Raw genomic sequence first — 23,123 nt, 5'->3', positions numbered from 1 at the left:
AATCTAAAATTAATGCAATGGTTCTAATATTCACTTATTATTTTAAATTAACTTCTATTACAATTATTTTTTGTACAGAAATCAAGTAAAAAAAAAGTATTTGAGACCGCACACCGACCAAATTATTCAAAATTTTAATTAAGTACAGTTTGTATAAATAAATACAACCAATTTAAAAAAACATACCAAACACGCTTAGGACCTCGAAAGTACTGGCGTTTACAAGTAAGGCGGACTGATTCAATTTTGGATACATGTGGGGAACAATATAAGTTACCTTGCACATTTATAATTAAAAAACACCATGTATCACATTCTGGTAGAGGTGATTTTATCACATTTAGTGGGAACTATGTAGATGCAAATTATAAAAAAGCATTTTTCGGCAATGTTGTGGAAGTACCAATAGCAGATAATGATGCGGAAGTAAGTATAATTACTGCAGATACAATTTATGTGGAGCATACAGAAAATAAAAAAACGATTTTTACGTTATCCAAATCGTCAAAAAATTGGTGAGAACGTTTAATGTGTTGGTGCTACCCAATAGCAAAGAAACTTTGCTGATGAGTATATGGAGTTTGGGGATGACCAGCTTCCAAATTTCTATAGTAAGGATATTTTACGAAAAGCAAAGCAAGATGTTGTGGATAGTAACTTAGGGATACAAGGGGTCTGATCTGGTATTATCGTTAATCGAGTTGAAACATGGCTCTGAATATAATGGTAGCATACATACCATTAGTATAGATAAAACATTTGTACATTATTGGTCACCGATGCAATGCCATATGTACAAAGTGATTCGAAGACAAAAGTGGGTGACAATGTCAGTCGATGCAACTGGTTCATTAATATTACCATATCAAAGATCTTCTAGTAAAATATCTTCAGGTCATATTTTTTTGTATCATATGGTAACCAGTTTTGAAAGTCGAACAATACCGATAGCATAGCAGCTTTCAGAAAAACAAGATATGTTGAGCATATACTACTTGGATGGCAAACGGAGTATCTTCAGGATAAAACTACCCGACGAATGTATTCCAGATTATTCAAAGGCATTACTTGGAGCCATAACCCATGCATTTTATAACAAGATGTCATTTCAGGAATACACCGAAGATTGTTTTTCTTGTCATGTAAATAAATCTACAAATGTTCCTGGATCTTTTATTCACATTGATGTTGCACACTTAGTGCACATGGTTTGTAGGTGGAAATGCTTACAAGGTAGGAAACCATTAAAAGATTTTTATGTGCGTGCAATAGAATTTCTAATTCAATCTAAATATTTTGATTTCTTCGATTCGATTTTGAGAAGTATATTAATTCTAGCATTAGCTGAAATAGATTGCTGTGATGATCACGTCAAACAAGAAACACCAGCCGAAACTGCTAGAATATTTTTGGAAAACGTAATTTCTGGAGTCAAAATTATTGATAACGTAGATGCTGAAAAATATAAGGAATATCTAACGAGAATACATTTTATTTTGACTCTGAAGAAAATGAAAATGATATAGAAACGTCACTTTTAACTACTTGGTTGAATTCAGTTGAAAGAGACTCTATTTAAGAATAGGAAGTTATCGGAAATAGATTAAATGCATATGCCCAGGATTAAAAAGACCATGGAAAAAATGATTGGTTCACCAATTATTCTTCTACGTAATTTAAACCCACCTCAATTATGTAACGGTACAAAAATGACCGAAAATATTCTCGAAGCAACCATTTTGACGAGAAAAATGTAAAGGAGATATCGTCCTGTTTCCACGTATTCCACTGATAGTGTCAGAATATCCAATACCGTTTAAAAGGCTCCAATTCCCGATTTGTTTAGCTTTTGTGATGACCATAAATAAATCTCAAGGCCAAACAATGTCTATTTGCGGTTTGGATTTGGAAAACACATGCTACTCACATAGATAGCTATATGTTGCCTGCTCCCGTGTATAGGAAAACCATCAAATCTCTTCGTGTTAGCGAAAGACAGGTTAACCAGGAATGTTGTACATAAAGTAGTACTTAGATAATTTTTAGTTTTAATAATTTAAAATTTAAAAAATTATAGTTTGACGTCAAAGTTCTCTACCTCATTTAAAACAGTTTTTTTATATCTTTTTAATGTATATAGTATATTTTGTAAGTAAGTCACTGATTACAAACAATAATGTAATATAAGATGAATAAAATGTAAATTCAGCAAGTATACATGTTGGTTTGTGCTTAATTTCAACATTTCGATACTATACCTATTACTTTTAAATTTTAGCAAAACGTTTTATTTTCAATATCATATGAATGAATCTATTTTAAATTTATTTAGAAAATATTAATTTGATTGTACCAAAGAATTAAAAAAAAATTTTTGCTGCAAATTCTAAAGGTGATAGGCTAAAGTTGCAGAAAACATTTATTATCTTATCGCTTACACCACCCTTCAATTTTTATGTACTATACATTTTTAGACTATATTCTTCCTAAAATTACACCTCTAAACAAATTATTTCAAAGCGACAAAACTGTTATTGATTCTGTGCATACAAAAATGTCTGAATTGAATTGTATAAAGATATACTTTTTTCATTTGTCAAGAACATTCGAAATCCATTTACAATTGATCCTAAAGACAAATCACAATATTTACCACTCAAAAATATTTATTTAGGTGCATCAATATTTTTTATTAACACAAGACAAGAATACCTATTAATGAACAAATGCTTTTAGATGTATTAATGAGATGTAGACTTTTTTAATAGAACTTTGCATTGAAATTAAATTGCGGTTTGATTTTAGTGATCAAATCTTATCTTCTCTAATTTATATTTCGCCTAAATATATAGTCAACATGTTTCTAATACTCTCTTAAATTTTATTATTTTATTCCCTAGAATATGTAATGATAAAAATCATATGCGATTGATTGATGATGAATGGCTAAAACTAAATTCTTACTTTGATTCAGACATGATTAATATACTTAAAAATAAAAATGTTGATGTGCAACGTAATTTGCGAGTAATATCATTTAACTTAATATATCGGGCACGGAGAATAGCTGGTCGCACACACACACACACATCATCACCGTTGTAATTATTGTTTTATTTTTGTATGTTCTTATTTCTGTCCCACGTGAATTATATAATACTGAAGATATCCGCGTTATCGTATGCCACCGCACCGGCTACGCGGATATTAATTAACACGGCCGCCGCGACTTTTTGTATCGTATAAAACGTTGCCGCGTCAACACCGGTCAGTGCCGAAATATAATTTTATATTCTTTTTCCACAATAGTGGTAAATCTTGTTGTATTTTCTTTATCTTATTGTCACAAGTGCCAGAAGGGCTTATTATTATTATAATAATTGAAACTTGTATGTTCCTAATTTATATCACTGTATCTTGTTGTGTTTTTTTTATTGTATTATTATAGCAGCGGCTGGCCAGCAGTGCACCGACACCTTGTGAGTTATTTTATTATTATATTTTTGTTGTATACATATTTTATTTTTCGTGCCATAAGGGCCGTAGATATATATTATTATTTAGATTCTATCGTGCCATAAGGGCCATATATTATTATTGTTTATATTATACTTATTTAATTGTTAAGCCAGAAGGGCCGCACGTTAAGTAACATTTATCTTAATTATTTTTACACGAGCATCAGCTCTGATAGCTGTGCTTATCATTATTGGATTTGGTTCGCGCCATAAGGGCCGAGCATTTACTCTTACTCTGTTGGGCCAGAAGGGCCAATTTATTATATTTGTATTACTTAGCCATAAGGGCTGTGTGATTTATTAATATTATATTTTTATACATTTGTATTGCTGTGATTTATTATATATATTGTATTATTATTATTGTGTATTAAGGTCCTTTCACACATATCCGACCCGAGTCCGTTCCGATTTTTAGCGTTCCGAGTAGTTTCAGGGGACTGTATTCACACATATCCGATCCGAGTCCGTTCCGATTTTTAGCGTTCCGAGTCGAGTCCGTCATTTTACTTATTTTACCTATTTTAAACAGTTCATATGCTGTTGTCGAATGAAACAGATGTTGATCTAGTCAATGTGCTTTTGAATTTTTATCATGACTGAATTTAGCGATGAAGAATTAATTATAATAGCACTTATGCTTGATGAAGAACAAGAAAATAATTGTAAAACAATAAAAAAACGAAAAAGAACTGTGTGGGTACATGATCTTTGGAAAAAAAGGCAAACTGAAGGTGAATTCACAATATACAATGGACTTATTGATGACGAGCAAAAGTTTTATGAATACTTCCGAATGTCCCAATACTCTTTTAATGTTTTACATGGAAAAATAGAAAATAGAATAAAGAAGAAAGTGACTCATTGGAGAAAACCAATACCATCAAAGTAGAGATTAGCTGTATGCTTAAGGTAAGTAATTTACGCAATATTTTAATTAGTAATAAGTGAATTTTGAAATATTTTTAATTTGTTATGAAAAGTATAGTATAAAATATTAATTAAAACATTCTTATGTTAAAATATAGTAACTCAAAATAAATCCTGTGAATAAAATAATAGCTTCAACAAATACAATATAAATAAAATATTTACATAATTTTAATATTAAAGAAAAACAATATAATTTCTATTAATTAATTTACAAAAAATTTAAATGTGTAATAACTAATAAGTGACTTGAAATAGTTTTTATTTCTGCTATAAAAAGTAAAGTATGAAATATTAATTAAAACATTCCTATGTTAAAATATAATAACTCAAAATAAATCCTGTGAATTCCTTAATCCAAATGTCGGCAATAGTGTTGTATTTTGTGGTTCTGTCACCATTTGCGGAGATGGTGATTGTGAATAATTAGTATACAATGAGTCTGATGATATTGATGTCGACGATTGATTACTATACAAGTTTTGTACATTTGTTTCTGATAATGTAGTTATTGGTACAGTTGAAGTATCATTTGATTGAGCATACGATGGTTGTTTATTTAAAATTGAGTCATTTCAATCTCTTGAACGGCATTAAAAATTTTAGATTTGGCCAAATTTAAATAATAAGGATTTAAAGTCTTTAGTGTAGTACCAATACCAGTAAGAAATGCATCTATAGGATCAATAACACTGTCTTTTGTCGTTTCTTTTTTTTCCAACAAATATTTCATTATAGTAGAAGAAGCTGTTTCTGGCTCTTGGTAATTTCTCATCATTTTTTGTTTCTTTTTTACTGTAGTTGGTTTTTTCTAAACTTCATCATTGGTATCTTTTGAATTTTCACCAACCACATTAGTATCATTTTGTGTATCTAGTATTTCTTTTGTGTTTTCATCTTCTTCGGAGCTGTCACTGAGATCAACTGTTAAATTCGTAATGGTGTCTCTCTCTTGCAAAAATTCTTGTAAGATTTCATGTTATCTTCATATTTATATTTTTTATTTTTTCGTGCAGCTTGTCTTGATGTTGTTTTATTTCGTTTTAATGATCTCCTGTATTGATCCCTTAAATTGTTCCAACGACTTTTGCATGCAACAGCTAACAAACAAAAATAATTCAAGCTAAGAAGATATTATTAAATTTTTTACAAATTTAAGAACTATACTTGTCTTTTTTCAGATTTTTACATTACACTTTCTAGTTATTTATCGAACAACAATTATTATTCAATACTTAAACTTTTTTTATAGGTATCTGGCCACCGGAGACTCAATGAGAACTATTTCATTTAGTTACCGTTTGGGAGTTTCCACAGTATATGACATTATTATTGAAGTGTGTAATGCAATTATTGAAATAATTATGCATGAAGTTATGGCAGCGCCAAATAAACAAAAATGGAAGGAAATAGCTTCAGGATTTTGGACTTGTTGGAATTTTCCAAATTGTTTAGGTGCTGTTTTATTTAAATTGTACATGATCATTAATTTATACCACTTATTTTGTTTAATTACTAAAACTCATAATAATAATGATTTAAAAAAATGTTAAAACTATTTATTCTTATTTACTAAACTTTTATCACAGGTTCAATCGATGGGAAACACGTAACAATTCAAGCTCCTCCTAATAGTGGCTCACAATTTTTTTGTTACAAGAAAACGTTTTCTATTGTTTTATTAGCCCTAGTCGACGCTCACTACAACTTTATATATGTGGACGTGGGGAGTTATGGAAAAAATAGCGACGGAGGTATTTTAAGTCATTCAAAGTTAGGAAAAGGATTTGATCAAAATAAATTTGATATACCAGAAAAAGAAGCATTGCCTGGTACAACAAATGAAGTACCATATGTTGTAATTGGTGATGAAGCATTCCCTTTAAAAACATACTTATTAAGACCCTATCCCGGTAAACAGCTTGATAATAATGAAAAAAAAAATATACAACTACCGACTTTGTCGCGCAAGAAGAGTCGTAGAAAACGCCTTTGGAATATTATCCCAAAAATTCCGAATATATAATAGACGAATTATTGCCAAACCAGAAAATGTCGATGTTATAATATTAACTACATGCGTACTTCATAATTTTATTAAAAAATACGATGGTAAACTTAACTATATACGTGATAATATACAATCTAATGAAGATAATTTAAGTCCCACTACTTTAACAAATATTCCTGTTCAAGGAGGAAATGCAACACGGGAGGCTTTTTATATCAGAGATATTTATAAAGATTTTTTTAACTCCCCACAAGGCTCAATACCATGGCAAAATAATACTTAGTTTTTATATACCTATAGAATAAACGTTTAAGATATGTAGGATAGAATCAGTTAAAACTAAAAACTATAATATTGGTTATTAATAAAGCAAAATTTAAAGTTTATATTTTGTATAAATTAATATATAAAATAATGATTGTTACGAGTGTAACAGTATTTAATAAATAATTGAATAATAAAATTATACATGCATTCGTATAATCATGACCATGTTATTTCAAATAAAATACAAAGTAACATAATTAAAACATTGATTTACCTGTTTGATTTAATTCTCCTGCAATTCCCTTCCATATTTTTTCTTTTCAAGTACTGTCACTATACTTAGAATTACTTAAGTCATACAATTCAGTATGACTTCTTATTAGTTCGATTAATTTTTCATTGTCCATGATGAAATGTACTTGACAGTGTCGTATGACAAAATGAATATTGACAACAAACGTAAGCCACTATAATAAATTTCGTAGTATGCTGAACACACCAGTCGAAACGTGTTCATACATGTCCGATCCGACATCATTCCGTCAAAAACCGACTGAGCTCGGACGAAAAATCGGACGAAAATCGGTCACTGACAATATTTTTTTAGTCGGATAGAGCTCGGAAAGCTCGGATCGGACTCGGATCGGACGTGTGTGAACATATGCACTAGAAAACAGCAAGTTTATACTTCCGAGTTAACGGATGCCTTGACGGATCGGACTCTGAACGGACCCGGATCGGATATGTGTGAAAGGACCTTTATACAGCCACAGCAACTATTACCAAAAACCTTGTAACCATTTTATTATTATTTGTTTTATTATACACACATCTACATACATACACACATTCATACACAAATACACGCAATCCATAACACGCACTACATAGCTCGACAGTATTTGCCCGGCGTTCCAGACCACTGCTGTTCGAGCTATTACATCACCACACACCCAGCTAGTCCTCCATATTTTTCTTGCCTAGGTGTTAGTGGTGAGCAACAAAGGTGTCCGGAGTGCGCATATTAGCATTATATGCTTCCGGCCCCGAAAACTACGTTTAGCACTCGAACTAGATAAATGCTCGTTTAATTGTTTAAAGCTTATCCGAGGAGTTTTAGAGTTATTAATTTTAACTATTTCTTCGTTTAACTGTTTTTCCTCATTTTTCATTCGTTCATAGAGAGGTTTTACAACGGTCGCCCATTTATGGAACTTTGAGGTTTTTGGTTTCCCACCCGCTTGAACTCGAGAAGTTTTCAAAATATCGTAATAAGATTCCATATCTTGTATAGTTGTATTTTTTGGTTCTTTCTCACATCATAATAAAGACTGTAGTCCTATTGTCCACGGATAGTATCTATTAAGCAGCTGCAAATTACCATGACTAAAAGTTACAGAGTAATCTCCTATTTTGTAAGAATCACTAGCTCTATCCTAATGTAAACCATAAGATTTATCATAACGTTGTGATTTAGGACGTTCAAAAAAAATTTACAAATGTTGAATTTAATACATCATCTTCATTTTCGCCACTAGTGTATGAGGTTTCTTCATTTTTATAATCAGCTGGTTGTAAGTTACACGATATATTTTTTTCTATTCTTGTACTGAGTGGTTCAGTTATTGGTTTAAATGCTTCACGGAAATAGTTATCTGAATCAATAATACCACATTTCATTTCCATTATTTTTCGTTTTATATATTTTTTTGATATTATTAAATTTTTCAACAAAACCTTTTCTTTGTTCATAGTAAATAATAAACTCAATATTACTGTATCGTATGACTACTGACAACACTATGTACATATTAACAGTGTTACATTATATATATATATTTATTTATTAAATATGTATTATATATAATGATTTTATTTTAATAAACGTTTGAAAATCGCATCTATATCTTCCTTCATTCATTTCTCGAGTTTTATCAATAACCATAAACCCATAATCATTTTGATTCCAACATAAATGAGAAATTTTCCGAAATTCTGAGAAATCCATTACTGTTGACGAATGATCATTGAATATATGACGTAAATTCATATCATCTTGTTTCAGAATTATTAAAAAGTTTGAGTTATCTCTCACAAACTGTTTCGGTATTTTAGAATACGTTTGTGCTAAATAAAATACAGAGCTAGCATCTGAATGTCTACAGATGCTAAAGTATTCTCTAATAACAGACTGTGAGTCACATATTACATCATCAAAAATTAAAATAGAATTTTTCTTAGTTAAGTTTGGTTTTATAACTTTATCTGCGTTTGTAAATATGAACAAATTAGCACCTTGTATATCATCCATTATATTTTTTAACAAAACATATTTTTCTTGATTAGAGGTTTTAGAGTATTAATAAATATTTTCAAATCTTAACCCGTTTTAATGTGTGATTAGATTGTACATTATATTTGTTTTACCTGTTCCACTAGGACCAACTAATATATAGCACGTATAGTATCAGGTAATAACGAACCATGTCTCGACGGTTTTTCGATTTTTGTACATCTACGTTTATTATTTCTAATTTATCTTTCTGTTCAATTAAATCCATTTTCTTAAAAATACTCAAAGATTTTTGTTTTATATTCAGTTATTGATGATGCGTTCAACTCGAAAGTGTAAATCAAAAAAGACTGGTAAAAGTATTGTAAACCCTCTTATAAATAGTCTTCCGTTTGAAACCCATGTTCCAGGTATCAGTTTTGTAGACCATGTACAAAATTGAAAAAAAGAATTAATCGTGGCGACAAAGGAATAAATCCATTGGATACTGCTTGTCGTGATCACGATATTGCGTATGCATCTAGTAAAAATTTAGACGATATACATAAATCTGATGAAGTGTTCTAATCATTCTTAGGAAAGATTTAAAGCTATATACTCCTAAAAAAGAGAAAATTGTTGCGTATGCAGTAACAACCGTGATGAAAGCTAAAAGAAAAATAGGAATGGGTTATAAAAAGAAACGTGCTACAAAAATAAAAAAAATTTATGATAGCAGTAAAAAAAAAAGAATGACTAAGAAAAATTGGTAGCAAAAGACTGATTTTACCACTGAGACAAACAGGAGGTGTAATTCCCTTAATACCTATATTTGCAGGATTGTCAGCACTTGGTAGCTTAATGTCTGGAGGTTTTAGTGTGTATAATGCGATTCAAAATTCAAAAAGAAAAAAAGGTAATGGTCTAAATTTAAACAAAAACAAGGTATGGAAAAAAAACTGTTAAATATGCTACCTGACAGACCACTTTCGTCAGAAGATATTATAAAATGTATAACTAAGTTGAAAATCAATCATTTCCGTGGAGTGTTTTCACGTGATAACTTACCTAAAAAACCGTATGTAAATGAATGTGGTATATTAAACATGGACATATCTTCAGGCGAAGGGAGCCATTGGGTAGCGTTTCATAAAAATAAAGATAAAGTCATATATTTCGATAGTATTGGCGATTTATCTCCACCAATTGAATTACAACGTTATTTTAAAAAGTTTAAAATAGTATATAACTATTCTAACTATCAAGACTTCAATACATTCAACTGTGGGCATTTATGTCTTGAATTTTTACAATGCATGAATCTATTACACTAAGTTTAACTGGAAAATCGACTGAATTGACTGCAAATTATTTTCCATCTATAAACGTTTACGAGGATTCAGAAATAGCTTTGTTATCTTTGCAAACGTTCAATTCATTTCCAAATATTATAAATCCAATTAATAACCGACTGAAAATAGAAGTAATTCCTTAAAGGAACATAACATAAAATATTACAGTTATGAATTTAGTTTGAAAGATGGATGCTATGAAATAGAAGATATTGCAAAAGAGTTACTCCGAGTTAATAAAGACTATGGAACACAGTTAACATTCAGTGTACGTATTGATCCTGTTGATTTTAGAACATATATAAAATGCAATGGAATACTTAGGTTCGATATTCCATTTAGTATTGCACCTGTTTTTGGGTTTAAAAAGATAAAATGGGGACCGTTTCGTGAATGTCGTCGATCGGATAAAGCGGCCAATTTAAACACGATTAACTCTATAAAAGTATTGAGTAATATAGCACATGGGCCATTCAACAATCAACTTCAAAGTCATTCGATATATGAGTTTTACCCAAGTGGGAGAACAAGAACAAAGGTTGTTCAATCTCCGCCAAACCTTATATATTACAGATTAAACAAAACAGATATTAATTCAATAACTGTTCAGTTAGTTGACCAAAACAATAATCCAATTGACGTTGACAGTTGTTCTGCATATTAAACGTTACGGATCTCATTATTAAATTTATATCTTAGATTTTGTAATGTATGAGTCAGTTACTTTAAGTTTAACTGGGAATGCTACCATATTATCTGTAAATTATTTTCCGTCTATAAACCTTTACGAGGACTCAGAAATAGCTTTTTTATGTTTACTGTCATTTAATTCATTCCCAAATATTAATGAAAATAATAATACATTTTCTATAGAAATAGTTGACAAGGAAAATAATAATGATATGATGCCTATGATGTGTCATATTAAATTGGAAGAGGGATGTTATGAAATTGAAGATATTAATCAACGAATTAAGAAGCAAACAGATGTCTATAATAGTAATAACTTAACCAAATTAACATTCGACATTTCGGTTGATCCTAATGATTTCAGATCGTATACAAAATGTAATGGGATACTACACTTTGAGATTCCATATAGTATGGCACCTGTATTCGGTTTTGAAAAAAGACAATATAAACCAGTGTATGCAATTCTTCGATCGGAAAAAGCAGTAAATTTTAACACAATCAATTCGATAAAAGTAATGTGTAATATAGCTCAAGGATCATTAAACAACCATCTTCAAAGTCATTCGATTTACGAGTTTTTCCCGAGTGGAAGGATAGGATCTAAAGTAATTCAGTCACCGCTAAATTTAGTATATTACAAATTAAATAAAACAAATATTGATTCGATAACCGTTCAGCTAGTTGATCAAGATCATAATCCAATTGATAATTTTGGTGAGGCATTGACAATCGTGTTACATTTTAAACGTTACGGATCTTGATATGGAATTAAAATTCAATATAAATCCGCTACTTCAGATCAGTTCAACTAGTCATAAGACTAAAGTGGTACCGGTAACATCAAATAAACTAAAAAAAATTGACGTTGAAAAAAAAAATTTGCAAGCTCTAGGTTATCAATTAAAACAGAATGCCCGAGAGTGATATTTTAGATATAAGTTCACGGTACGAGACGGATTCTAAAATAACGAAAATTGAATATCATTCATATACACTGTACACAACATCGTTTAATAATAATGATGAAATACGGATATCAGTACAGCAAACAGATGTTTATCCGTATCTACACGAGAGCTTTATTTATTTAGAAGGAATAATATCTGATCCTGATAAAGTGAAACTGTGTAATAATGGTTATTCATACCTCTTTGAACAAATTCGATTAGAAATAAATGGAATAGAAGTAGATAGCACACGTGTTCTTGGAATCACAAGCTCGCTGAAAGGATTCTTATCTTGTACACCAGATAACTATAATTGTTACGAAAATTCTGGCTGGAATTTTAAAAATGGAACACAATTAACAAACGATAAAGGTGAATTCAGTGCTTGCATTCCATTGAAATATTGGTTAGGTCTGTTTGAAGATTATAAAAAAATATTAGTAAATTCAAGATTGGAATTAATATTAACTCGAAGTCATACTGATTTAAACGCGTTAAGCCTTAAAAGTGGTATAGCCGCTGCTTCTGGTAATGTTGTATTAAATAAAAGAGTCTGGAAGGTTCCGCATATTACTGTTGATGATGAAGGAATGTTAAAGTTATTGAAACTTGTAGAAAAAGAAAAAAGTTTGTTTATTCCTTTTAGATCTTTCGTAACTTTTGAATATCCTGAACTCGGAACTACTAAAAAAGTAGTATGGGACTTCAAAACCGCTTCAAAATTAGAAAAACCACGATTTATTACAAAAAGATCGTAAAAATAGGTACAATAACAAAAGATTGTAGTATATTTGATCATTGTAATCTAACAAACGTTAAAGTATTTCTAAACTCTAGCAGCAGCTTACGATGTTTTAATTGAAAAACTTAAACCTCTAGAGCCAGATGCGGTTCGTGATAGTATTGTTAAAAAAATTAACAACCTTCGATCAACTTTTCGGAAAGAATTGAAGAAGGTAAACGACTCAAAAAGATCCGGCGTGGGAAGCGATGATGTATATGTTCCAAGCCTCTGGTACTTCAACGAATCGATGTTTTTGGTAGACCAAGAAACTCCGGACACGAGTGAGTCAACATTTGCAGTGGATAATGAAAACAGCCAGAATTCGGTAAATGAAAGGGCTCTTTATTCTGTTTTTATTTTTATTTAATTTAAATCAGATAATATTCTCTTTAAATACACATTCACGGTTTATTAAAATGTTGGGAAACACTGGCTCCTCATCGGCTTAATAATGTATCAATCGGTATTACCCAAGACACTTCTATGGAATATCTAGAGAAATTCAAAAAATAGAAATACAACAAATTGTTAGCTTTTATAACATCGAACGTCAATTACCGACTAGCATGCTATGATCACTAATTAGTATTATGCTGAAGCCACGGTCTTAGATTACGAAGCTGTTGATATATTGCTAATCTTAATCGAAGATATCCTTTAATATTATAATATATAAAGCATTTTATTTAAGATACAATTTTATGTTTTTATAAATAAGTTCTGAAAAGTATTAAGAGGACGTGCGGGTATCACTACATTTTTATAAATCTTGAAATACTCATAACTCGCGTTAAAATTAAAATATAATACAAAGCCCATTAGGTTGCCTAGTTAATAATTTATAAGAGATAAATTATAAGTATTTATTTAATTAGATTTATATTATTATTCTATTAAACCTATTGATAGGTAACTTATCCTATAAGTCTTATAGGATAAGTAAATAAATTAATGTTTTACTATCTTTAATGTTGTTATTTAATTTGGTAAATTGAAACGTTTCATGTTCTTTGTTTATCATCATGATATCATTATTCATTACTAAACCTTACATGTTTTGTTCCAAAAAAATATTTTGTTGATGGTCTATCGTCCATAAATATTAAATTTATACATTTTTTTAATATTATAAAGTCGGCAAATTTAATTACACACATAATTAAAATCAATAAATTCATCACTCCGGTCAGAATCTAAAATACAAGTGGTTTAAAAAAAAAAAATTTGAAAATCGTGATAAACTTTTTAATTTAAATTTTCACATATCCACATTCGTTTTGTCCCTGTCACCTACTTGAGGTGGTTGTATAACAAGCCGAGGGATATTTTTCGATTTTCGGAATGGAGCGATGAGAAAAGCGAAATAAATACTACCTTTTAGATTCTGAACGAAGTGATGAATGTATTGATTTTACAATGATGTGTGTTTTTTTTTTTTGTGTCTGTGTACAGCATAACTAGTCGAAATAATGCTTCGATTTCAAACTTTGGGGGTGGTTTCCGATGTAAAATTGAAGATCCTTGGTGCATTATACAGGACAAAAGTAAACATTTTCCAACAGTTTTCAAAAAAATCGAGAAAAACAAAAAAAAAATGACAGAAAAACGGGAATTTTTACGCAAAATCAGTTTTCGACCAAATCGATTTTTTTATATGGTTGTAAATCAAAAAATAATCACTTGAAATACTTGAAATTTTCACCAAATGTTTATGTTAGTGTTCTTTATATACAGTTTAATTTTCAAAAATTTTTGACTTTTTTTGAGTTATTTATAGACCACTGAAATTTACACTTTTTTTGAGAATTTTTTTTTGAAGTGTCGGTAAAAAAATGTTGGACGACCAAAAAAACTTGAAAATTTAATACAAGGTTCCTTATGAGTTTTTCTTATTGTAGCTAAAAAAAATTAAAAATCGTAAGTCACAATTTTTTTTAATAAGCTTTTATAGTTCAAAATTTTACGAAATCTGTCGAAAACGCGAAAATTTGCAAGTAATTTTGGAGTTGAAAAATCATAAAATTTTTTGCGTTTATAACTAAGGATTAAAAATACAACACTAAGTTCTCCATAAGTTTTCCTTCAAGTAGCTATAGAGAAAACTCGAAGTATCATTATAGAAAAAATTTTAAGTGCGTTTGAATTTTAAATTTTTACGAAATAGCGTAACGATAACGATTTATCCTGAAACGATTTTAAATATTTGTTATTATTCAAAAAGTATAAGTCCTAGATACTTGGTATTAATATAAGGTATTATGAATTATGATAACTACATGCAAAGGTTTTGGAAAAATTGATTAACCATGCCTTATGCAAAATGCGTCCTGATTGAAAAATAAAATATTTGTTTCAAAATATAATATATAACAATATTTAAATATAATATATCCTAGACTGAAAAATCATCTTCGTTCAGAATCGTTTTTCGTATTCAATGATACTTATCATTGCATTCAAATCTAACCTACCCTAGTCAGAGGTCCACCCTACCACCTTATGTACAGCAGAGCGACATCTACTTACCCGCTTTTTTTTAAAAATACATTCCATAATAATATATTATAATGTAAAATAATAAACATAAGAGTAGTTATGAGTTGCTAATTTAAATTTTATCTTGCCATTCAACTTTTCCTTCGTTATTGAAGTAACTAAAGAAAGTATAGCGATGTAATTTTGCTGTTGTAGAAGAAGCTGAACTGCTGCTGCTTCTCATACCAAATACATGCCCATCCAATCTTATTCCTTGTAAAATTTGAGAGGTTGCATGTTGATTGTTGACATAACCACTGGAATGTCTTTTAAGAAAATTATGTAATTAACAACAAGCTAGAACTATGGCATTCACTTTTGTTGGTCGCAGATTGATGGGTTTTCCAAGAACTGCGATCCTAAATACTAGAATCCCAAAAAAATTTTCAACGACCCTCCTTGCTCTCGATAGACGATAGTTGAAAATGCGTCTTTCATTATTAAGCACAGACAAAGCATATGGTTTCATGAAATTATCCGTCAACTGAAAAGCCTCATCCGAAATGAAAATATATGGAGCAGTCTTGTTGCTTCCTGGAAGGCGTTCAGGAGGTGGAATGTTTAGTTCACCTTTTATGACTTTTGTAGAAAAATGTATTTTTAATCACGCCTCCATCCGAAATTCTTCCATTTTTTCCCACATCAGCCATTAAAATTTCGTAATTAGCGTCAACTACAGCCATTAATATGACGCTAAAAGTACCTTTGTAATTGAAGTACCGAGAGCCTGAATATGCCGGTTTTTTTATTTGAACATGTTTGCCATCGACCGCACCATGGCAGTGTGGGAATTGCCAATTTTCTTGAAATTCATGAGCTACCTTTTTCCAATCTTCTTCACTTTGAGGAATCTAAAACCATACATTTAGAAATTGAAACTACTTAGTTCAAAAAAAAATAACCAAATGTGTAATACTGTTGTGTATTAGAGGCCTAGAGTGGATCACTGTAATGGCGATGTATTAAATTATTAGTAATTTTTCCAACTTTTATATGTAATTTTGACCAAACAGTTTTATTTATATTATAGGCTTCAGTTCCTTTATCTGAATTTACTTCACCGGGGCTAACACACACTTCATTTTCTGCACCACCCAGCAAAAAAAGACCATTCCTGCATCACACGATCTTCTTATTAAAGCCACGCGGTATTTGGAAGCTGAAGACGATGAGTTCCTAACATTGGCGAAGGGTTACGCGGTTAAATTAAAAAAACTCAGTCCACAACAGCTCGTGTTTGCTGATAAAGTGATCAATGAAACATTGCTTGATGGTCAAATGGGACTTTTGAACAGACGCAGCTATGTGGTTCACTCATCGGAGTTTCCGCCAACTACAACACAATCGCATTCATGGTATCAATCTACACCCAACTCTTTTTCACATCCATCTACAACCAACTCCTCTTCAGATCCATCTACATTCAACTCGTCTTTTGCAGATACTCAGACGGTAAAGAGCATATTCGAAGGATTCAGCTATATAAATGAAAATGATTTTTGATGAACATACTCTATTGTAAAAATAATACATATATGTATATCTATATATATATATTTATCTACTAATTTTGATGAACTTAAATGTTTCTTTAATAAATATATTTATCAACTTATTCAATTTTTTCTTTTGTATAAATCAAATGGTTACAATTATCCAATTACAAAATAAAAATCCCCAGGAAACACACTTTTTTTAAGAAAAGGACTGCTGATCTAAAATATAAGTTTTTGATATTTAGAACCTTAAAGTCTTCTTATAATTGTTTTGTATAGTATGTTTTATCTTTATTTAAGGTGATCTTAATTAGTGTAGTGTAATTATAGTATATTATTATAAAACCAAAACAATAGTTATAAGATAATTTTTATGTGAATATGTAATATAAGTAATTGAGATACACTTACTTGAATGAAATCTCGTAGTGCTATCTGTATTGCTATGCAGGTTTCTATGATTACATCTCCGAGTGCTTGAGGGGAAACTCGCATTGAAAATTTCAGATCTTCATAGCTTCTCCCTGTCGCTAGAAACCGAAGCGTTGCTATCAATCTCACATGAGAACGTAGGGTGGTCCTTATTTTTCATTTTTGATTTTATTGAGATTACCCCCCTAAAAAGGTTCAGTTACCTGAAAAAACCATACAAAAAAAGTTTCATGCAAATTCTTTAATTTTAACCCGTGCCGCAAAAGCTCCAAAGTTACAAAAATAGAACATTTTCAATATTTTAAATTTTTTTTTATATTCTTAAACATAACTCTGGAAATAAAAATGTTACAAAAAATTTGTTAATATACAATGATAGAAAACTAAATTTTCTAAAATTTGTTTCATATAAATTAGATTCCAAATATTTTATTTTTTCAAATATTTTGATCAAAAAGTAAAAAAAAAATCTTGAAAATCGAGATATTTCCATCAAAATAACATATAAATAATTGTAAAAACAATTTACAAAAAAAAATAAAATAATGACTTATTACTTAACATTTATATTTTTAACATATTTTAAATATAAATGATACAACTAAATTTATGACTGTGTAACTTGGGTAAGTGTTTCTTTTCTATGGTCAGGATATTTTTTGCAATAATCACTAACAACTTGTAGTAGATATTGTTTTTGAGATTCATCTTTAGTTATTTTGTTGTTATAATCTTCAATAAGTTTTACTCCTCTTTCTGCAACATCAATTATAACTGGAATATTTTTTAAAATTGACAGAGCTTTATTATAATCCGCATTATTTGCCCACATTAAAGGGTCTTCATTCAAAAAAGTGGTGTTGATGGCAAATCGTTTAAATAGATTTTTAGTATTGACACATATAAAATCATCAATTTCCTTTTCTAATAACTCGTTTGTATTTTTTGCAGATATAATTAAACGTTGTGAATTTGAATTTAATTCTGATGTACATTCGTCGTTGTTTAGAGCATAAATCATTTTTCTTTTAGTCTCCAGTGGCACAGCCTCATCGAAAAAAGCAAACAACCGTAACAGTGTAACACGATAAAATAGTCATACACTCACACGAGACTAGGTAGTTGGTGACAAAATGAGCTATGACCAGTGTGGCAGTGTCCAGTATGACTATAATAGTTTAATAGTAAAGACTAAAGACCAAAAATTAAGTAATATGTTCGTTATCAATCAGTAATAAATAAATAACGCGTTAACTGCACTACAACTGCGGCCTGCTCCGGTAGCCCGACGGGTTTTTCTTTTCAGAAAGACGATAAAGTTATTTATACTTTTTAAATTAATAAAAGGATGGTAAACTAACCGCCGTGCTTACAGTTGTATTATCACAGAATAGATGAAACTATTAAAGTATTATAGCGTACCTATAGTATAATAATATAATATATTATTTAATACTGTAAGTCTGTAAATTAAATGACAACAACTGAACAATAATAATTATTATTAGAAGTCCGCTACACGAAAACTGCAGTGACCCCCACGGGCCACGACCCGCACGCCATAAACCCCGCCGATTAAACATCGATTTTATGATAATACTCATTTTATCTACACATTAGCTGCAACACTCGTACGTACTACGTAGACACTATGTAGACTTATTATTATACATTAAGTTCACTCGTCGATTGGCGACAAATTGACAAACAATAATATTATCAGCGATAAGCATTAAATAATGAAATATGTTGTATACTTTTTTTTTTATTAAATATTGTGTAATACTTATATGCACATTGAGAAGGTATTGCGTCTCTCATGACTGTATTTTGTTTTTCGATGAGGGGAGCAACTTTTCCAAAGAGCACTTGAAAAATGTTGTCATCCATTCGTAGGTAATTACTGAAATCAGCAATTTCCCCTCCTTCTTTCAACTCGTTCAACAAATGACAATCGCTGGGAAAAACACTTATTTGCAGAAACCAATCCTTGCTCCAGCGTTCACGGGGCCTTTTCTTCCGCTTATCTTCTTCTTCAAGTAGCACTGCTGCAATTACACAACACACTGCTGCTCTTTTTTTTCGGTCACCCATTGTCATCTGCATACACATACAGTATACCAGTAGACTGTGACTACACTGCAGAAAAAACTGAGAGAACTGTAATCATAACTGATGGAAAAACTGATGTATCCTACACACCTTCAGTTCAGATAACGGTACAATTTTTACTCAGTTAATATCAGAGATAAACTGCACAGTTAAACTGATCGTGTGTGGGCCCCTAACAGGTGTAACTGCTTATTGTTTATTAATTCATGATCGTATTGTAGAATATGTACCTTTTACTAGAGAAGTAAGAAAACTTGTATAATTTTATTTAACAAAATAAAATAGTTTATTAAATAATTTGTGTTCTTTACGTGAAATATTATTTTTATAAAAATTAGCGATATTTGATTGAAAAATTTAAAAAAAAACTGAAAATCTAATCAAAAAAACAGTTGATGCGGTAAATATTTTTGTGCAAGCGGCAAATAGACGGACAATTTTGTGTAATCACCGTATTGTGTTACGCGGTAAATCGGTGTTCTCGGAGGGGAATATTTCCACTTGAACAATTTTTTTTACCGCGTAAAAGCTGGCTATGAACATACAAATACATACTACTTACCTCTATAAAATATTGTACAGTAGAACCTCGATTATCCGAACTTATTGGGACCGCACCTAATTCGGATATTGGAAATTTAAAAAAAAAAAATTAGAATTACGTATGTATTAACTATTTATTATTTTTATAATTAAATATTTACTATTGTTATTAATATTTTATTAGAATTACATACATTATAAGAAATAGGTTCATTACATTTATTTTATTTACATATGTATGTATTATATTTTTTTGACAAAATTATCAATTTTAATTTGACGATGAGCTGCAACGCGCTTTTCTGCAGCCAAGTCTCGCAAACGTTTAAGGAGAAGTAATTGTGCTGGACAACATTCGGCCGTCGCACGTAAAATACATACATAACCTGTACTAATAATAATCCAAAAACGATAGTTATGATAAATTCGATAACCGGCTGACCGGCCGGATATGAATTTTCATGTTCGGATAACAGAACGTTCGGATACGCTAATTATAGTTCGGATAATAGAGGGTTCGTATAACGGAGGTTCGGATAATCGAGGTTCTACTGTATGGCATTAAATTTCAAACATTTAACATAATGTAATGTATTAATGCGTATTATGTAGCATAGCTGTTTCCTGTAATAGGAAATAGGAATATTTTATATAACGGTGTATAAGATGTATTAATACTTTGTAACATTATAATATAAGATATTTATAGATATTATATTTAAATAGAAAGATATTGTCATATTGAATAATAATTGCCAATTTAATTAAATATCACGGCTATAGTTTGTAATTTGTAAATATTAGATAATACCATCTTTAATCATGATTAATATCAATTTATCTGGCCCGCGACCCCTGCAAACCGTCTCACATTACCCACTCATCGTGTTATTTTTGGTTAATTTTATCGATGTCCATGCTATTTATAGAAAAAATCCAATGTTATGTTATGTGGGGCTATAGTCTGTAGTATATAAGGTATCACTTGGCCACAGTGGCATATTGTCAATTTAGGGTAACGAAAATGAACAATTGTTAGTTGAACGGGTACTTGCTTCGTCAAAAATGGGCTTCTCTGTTGATAGGGAAGGATTATTATCTTCAGTAAAAAAACTTGTTGATGAATATAGTCTTAAAAACACCTTTTGTCATAATAGGCCTGGGAAAAAGTGGTTTTACAGTTTTATGCAACGCCACAAGATTTTGTCCCAAAAACATGCAGAATACGTAAATCGCGCAAGGGGTTCGGTGACAGAAGATAAAATAAGGAATTGGTTCACAGAGGTATATGGATTATTAGGAGATAATACAGTTATATTAAAAGAACCAAATACAATCTTCAATTTAGATGAGACGTGTTTTAATTTAGCTCCTAAAGGTGAGTTAATTCTTGGAGAACGAGGAAAAATGTTTATGATGAACATTCTAATTCAAATAAAGAGAACATAACTACACTTTTTGCAACTAATGCTTTGGGAACATGGGCACCTCCTCTTACAAATATGAAAGAATACCAGCTATCATCGCTAGGTCTGCTCCACCAGGATGGGGCATAGGTAAATCTGAAAATGGATGAATGACAGCAGAAACCTTTTTTGAAAATATTTCGAATATTTTTCTACCGTTTATTATTGAAAATAATATTGAAAGACCAGTTGTTGTATTTTTAAATGGACATAAATCACACCTTAGTTTGCACCTCAGTAAATTTTGTCGGGAAAATAAAATTATAATGGTCGCTTTATATCCTAATTCTACCCATATAATACAACCTCTTGATGTGGCAGTATTTGATCCTCTAAAGTCTAAAGAGCAAATGGAAGAAAATTGTTAAACAGTGGCGAATTGAAAATAACACAGAAATTTTAAAATTTGATATACCTCTAGCTTTATCTGGCATAATTAACAATCCAGAAATGAAAAAAAATATTGAATCAGGATTTAGAGCAACTGGTTTATACCCATTTAACTCAAATAATGTTGATTATACTAAAATAATTGTCCGGGCAAATCAACCAAGACAGACTGATAAAAATGTTGAAAATGTTATGTCACATTTAATGTTCATCGATAGAAAAATATTTCAAATTGGTGTAGATTTATTATGGATATGGATGGGATGGAAATAAGGAAGCTGCATTATTGCTCAAAGTGTGGCTAGAAGTTAGATATTATATTAAGTACTATGGTCAGACTAATACTTCTACACCCGTTGCATTACAACCAATTAATTATCAACTGAGCCCAACAAATTGCTATGGACCAACTTCTAATCAATCACCAGAACAATCAAATTTGACATTAGAATAGGATTCATTTCATAATGAAAATGCTCTATTAAACAATAACATGAGTCAAAACACGTCAATCGCATCTGAAGATCAGTCTGTAGAACCAGAACCAAGTATTGTCATGTCAGCCAAAAGATCTCTAAAAAACGTTTTTGATAATATAATTAAGAGGCCAGTACAAAAAGAAACTACATCTAAAAGAAAAAAGAATATATACCAAGTGTAATAACATCTGATAAGTGGATAGAATATTATGAATTGAAAGAACAAGAAAAATTAAATAAAGAGATACAAAAAGAAAACAAAAAAACAGCTGCACAGGAAAAAAAGAAGGAGGCTGAGCAAAAAAAAAAAAATAGAAAAATTAAGACAAAAAGAATTAAAAATGAAAGAGTTTGCTGAATCAGATGATAGTTCTGAATTAAATGAAAGTTGGTGTTCTAGTCAAAGCAATGATAGTGAATCACTTGCCCTTCCATTGGGGCAATTGGATTTGGTTACAAGTATTACAGACCTTAAAGCTGATGATTATATTCTTGTAAAATTTGAGTCTAAAAACAAAAACAAAAATTACCTACAAATATGTTGCAACTGTTCAACAATTAATTGAAGGTACAGATGTTGAGATACAGTGTTTTGAAGCTGTGGATGAAAAAAACACTGCACATATTCCTATAGAAAATGACATATCTGTGATTGAGTTAAAAGATATTATAGGAAAATTACCTTACCCTGAACTGAAGAAAAGTGGTAGACAACTTAAGTCAGTATTTCCCGGAGTTGTTGATACGTTTGAAAAATAATTTTAATAAATGTATTGAAACACTGCTTATAAAATGTTATGTTCTAATTCCTACTGAATTTGTTAATTATTTATTATGTTTGAATTTTGTTATTTTATATTATTATCTAGCATATCTAAACATTTAATTTTTTATAC

The 23,123-nt window shown here is 30.3% G+C and overlaps 1 protein-coding gene and 3 pseudogenes across 1 annotated transcript; 2 read left to right on the top strand and 2 right to left on the bottom strand.

Annotated features, from left to right (window-relative positions):
* Positions 1-4,927: 4,927 nt before the first annotated feature.
* Positions 4,928-7,133, bottom strand: LOC149059578 (uncharacterized; annotated as a pseudogene).
* A 3,177-nt stretch (positions 7,134-10,310) lies between these two features.
* Positions 10,311-11,036, top strand: LOC149059577 (uncharacterized; annotated as a pseudogene).
* A 21-nt stretch (positions 11,037-11,057) lies between these two features.
* LOC149059576 (uncharacterized) lies at positions 11,058-11,804 on the top strand. The gene has a single exon (XM_089217211.1). It carries the CDS (start codon positions 11,058-11,060, stop codon positions 11,802-11,804), a length of 747 nt encoding a protein of 248 aa, XP_089073337.1.
* A 3,624-nt stretch (positions 11,805-15,428) lies between these two features.
* On the bottom strand, positions 15,429-17,469 carry LOC149059575 (uncharacterized; annotated as a pseudogene).
* Between the last annotated feature and the right edge of the window lie 5,654 nt (positions 17,470-23,123).

Source organism: Diuraphis noxia, unplaced genomic scaffold, assembly GCF_037042655.1.
Source record: "Diuraphis noxia isolate RWA-SAM2 unplaced genomic scaffold, SU_Dnox_SAM2 contig0001, whole genome shotgun sequence".
Lineage (NCBI taxonomy): Eukaryota > Metazoa > Arthropoda > Insecta > Hemiptera > Aphididae > Diuraphis > Diuraphis noxia.
Note: the sequence above shows the minus strand (reverse complement) of the source record. Positions and strands in the feature narration are given on the sequence as shown.

Bases quoted from the DNA above. Each gene is read 5' to 3' on its own strand.
- LOC149059576 (XM_089217211.1), top strand. From the start codon at position 11,058: ATGTATGAGTCAGTTACTTTAAGTTTAACTGGGAATGCTACCATATTA.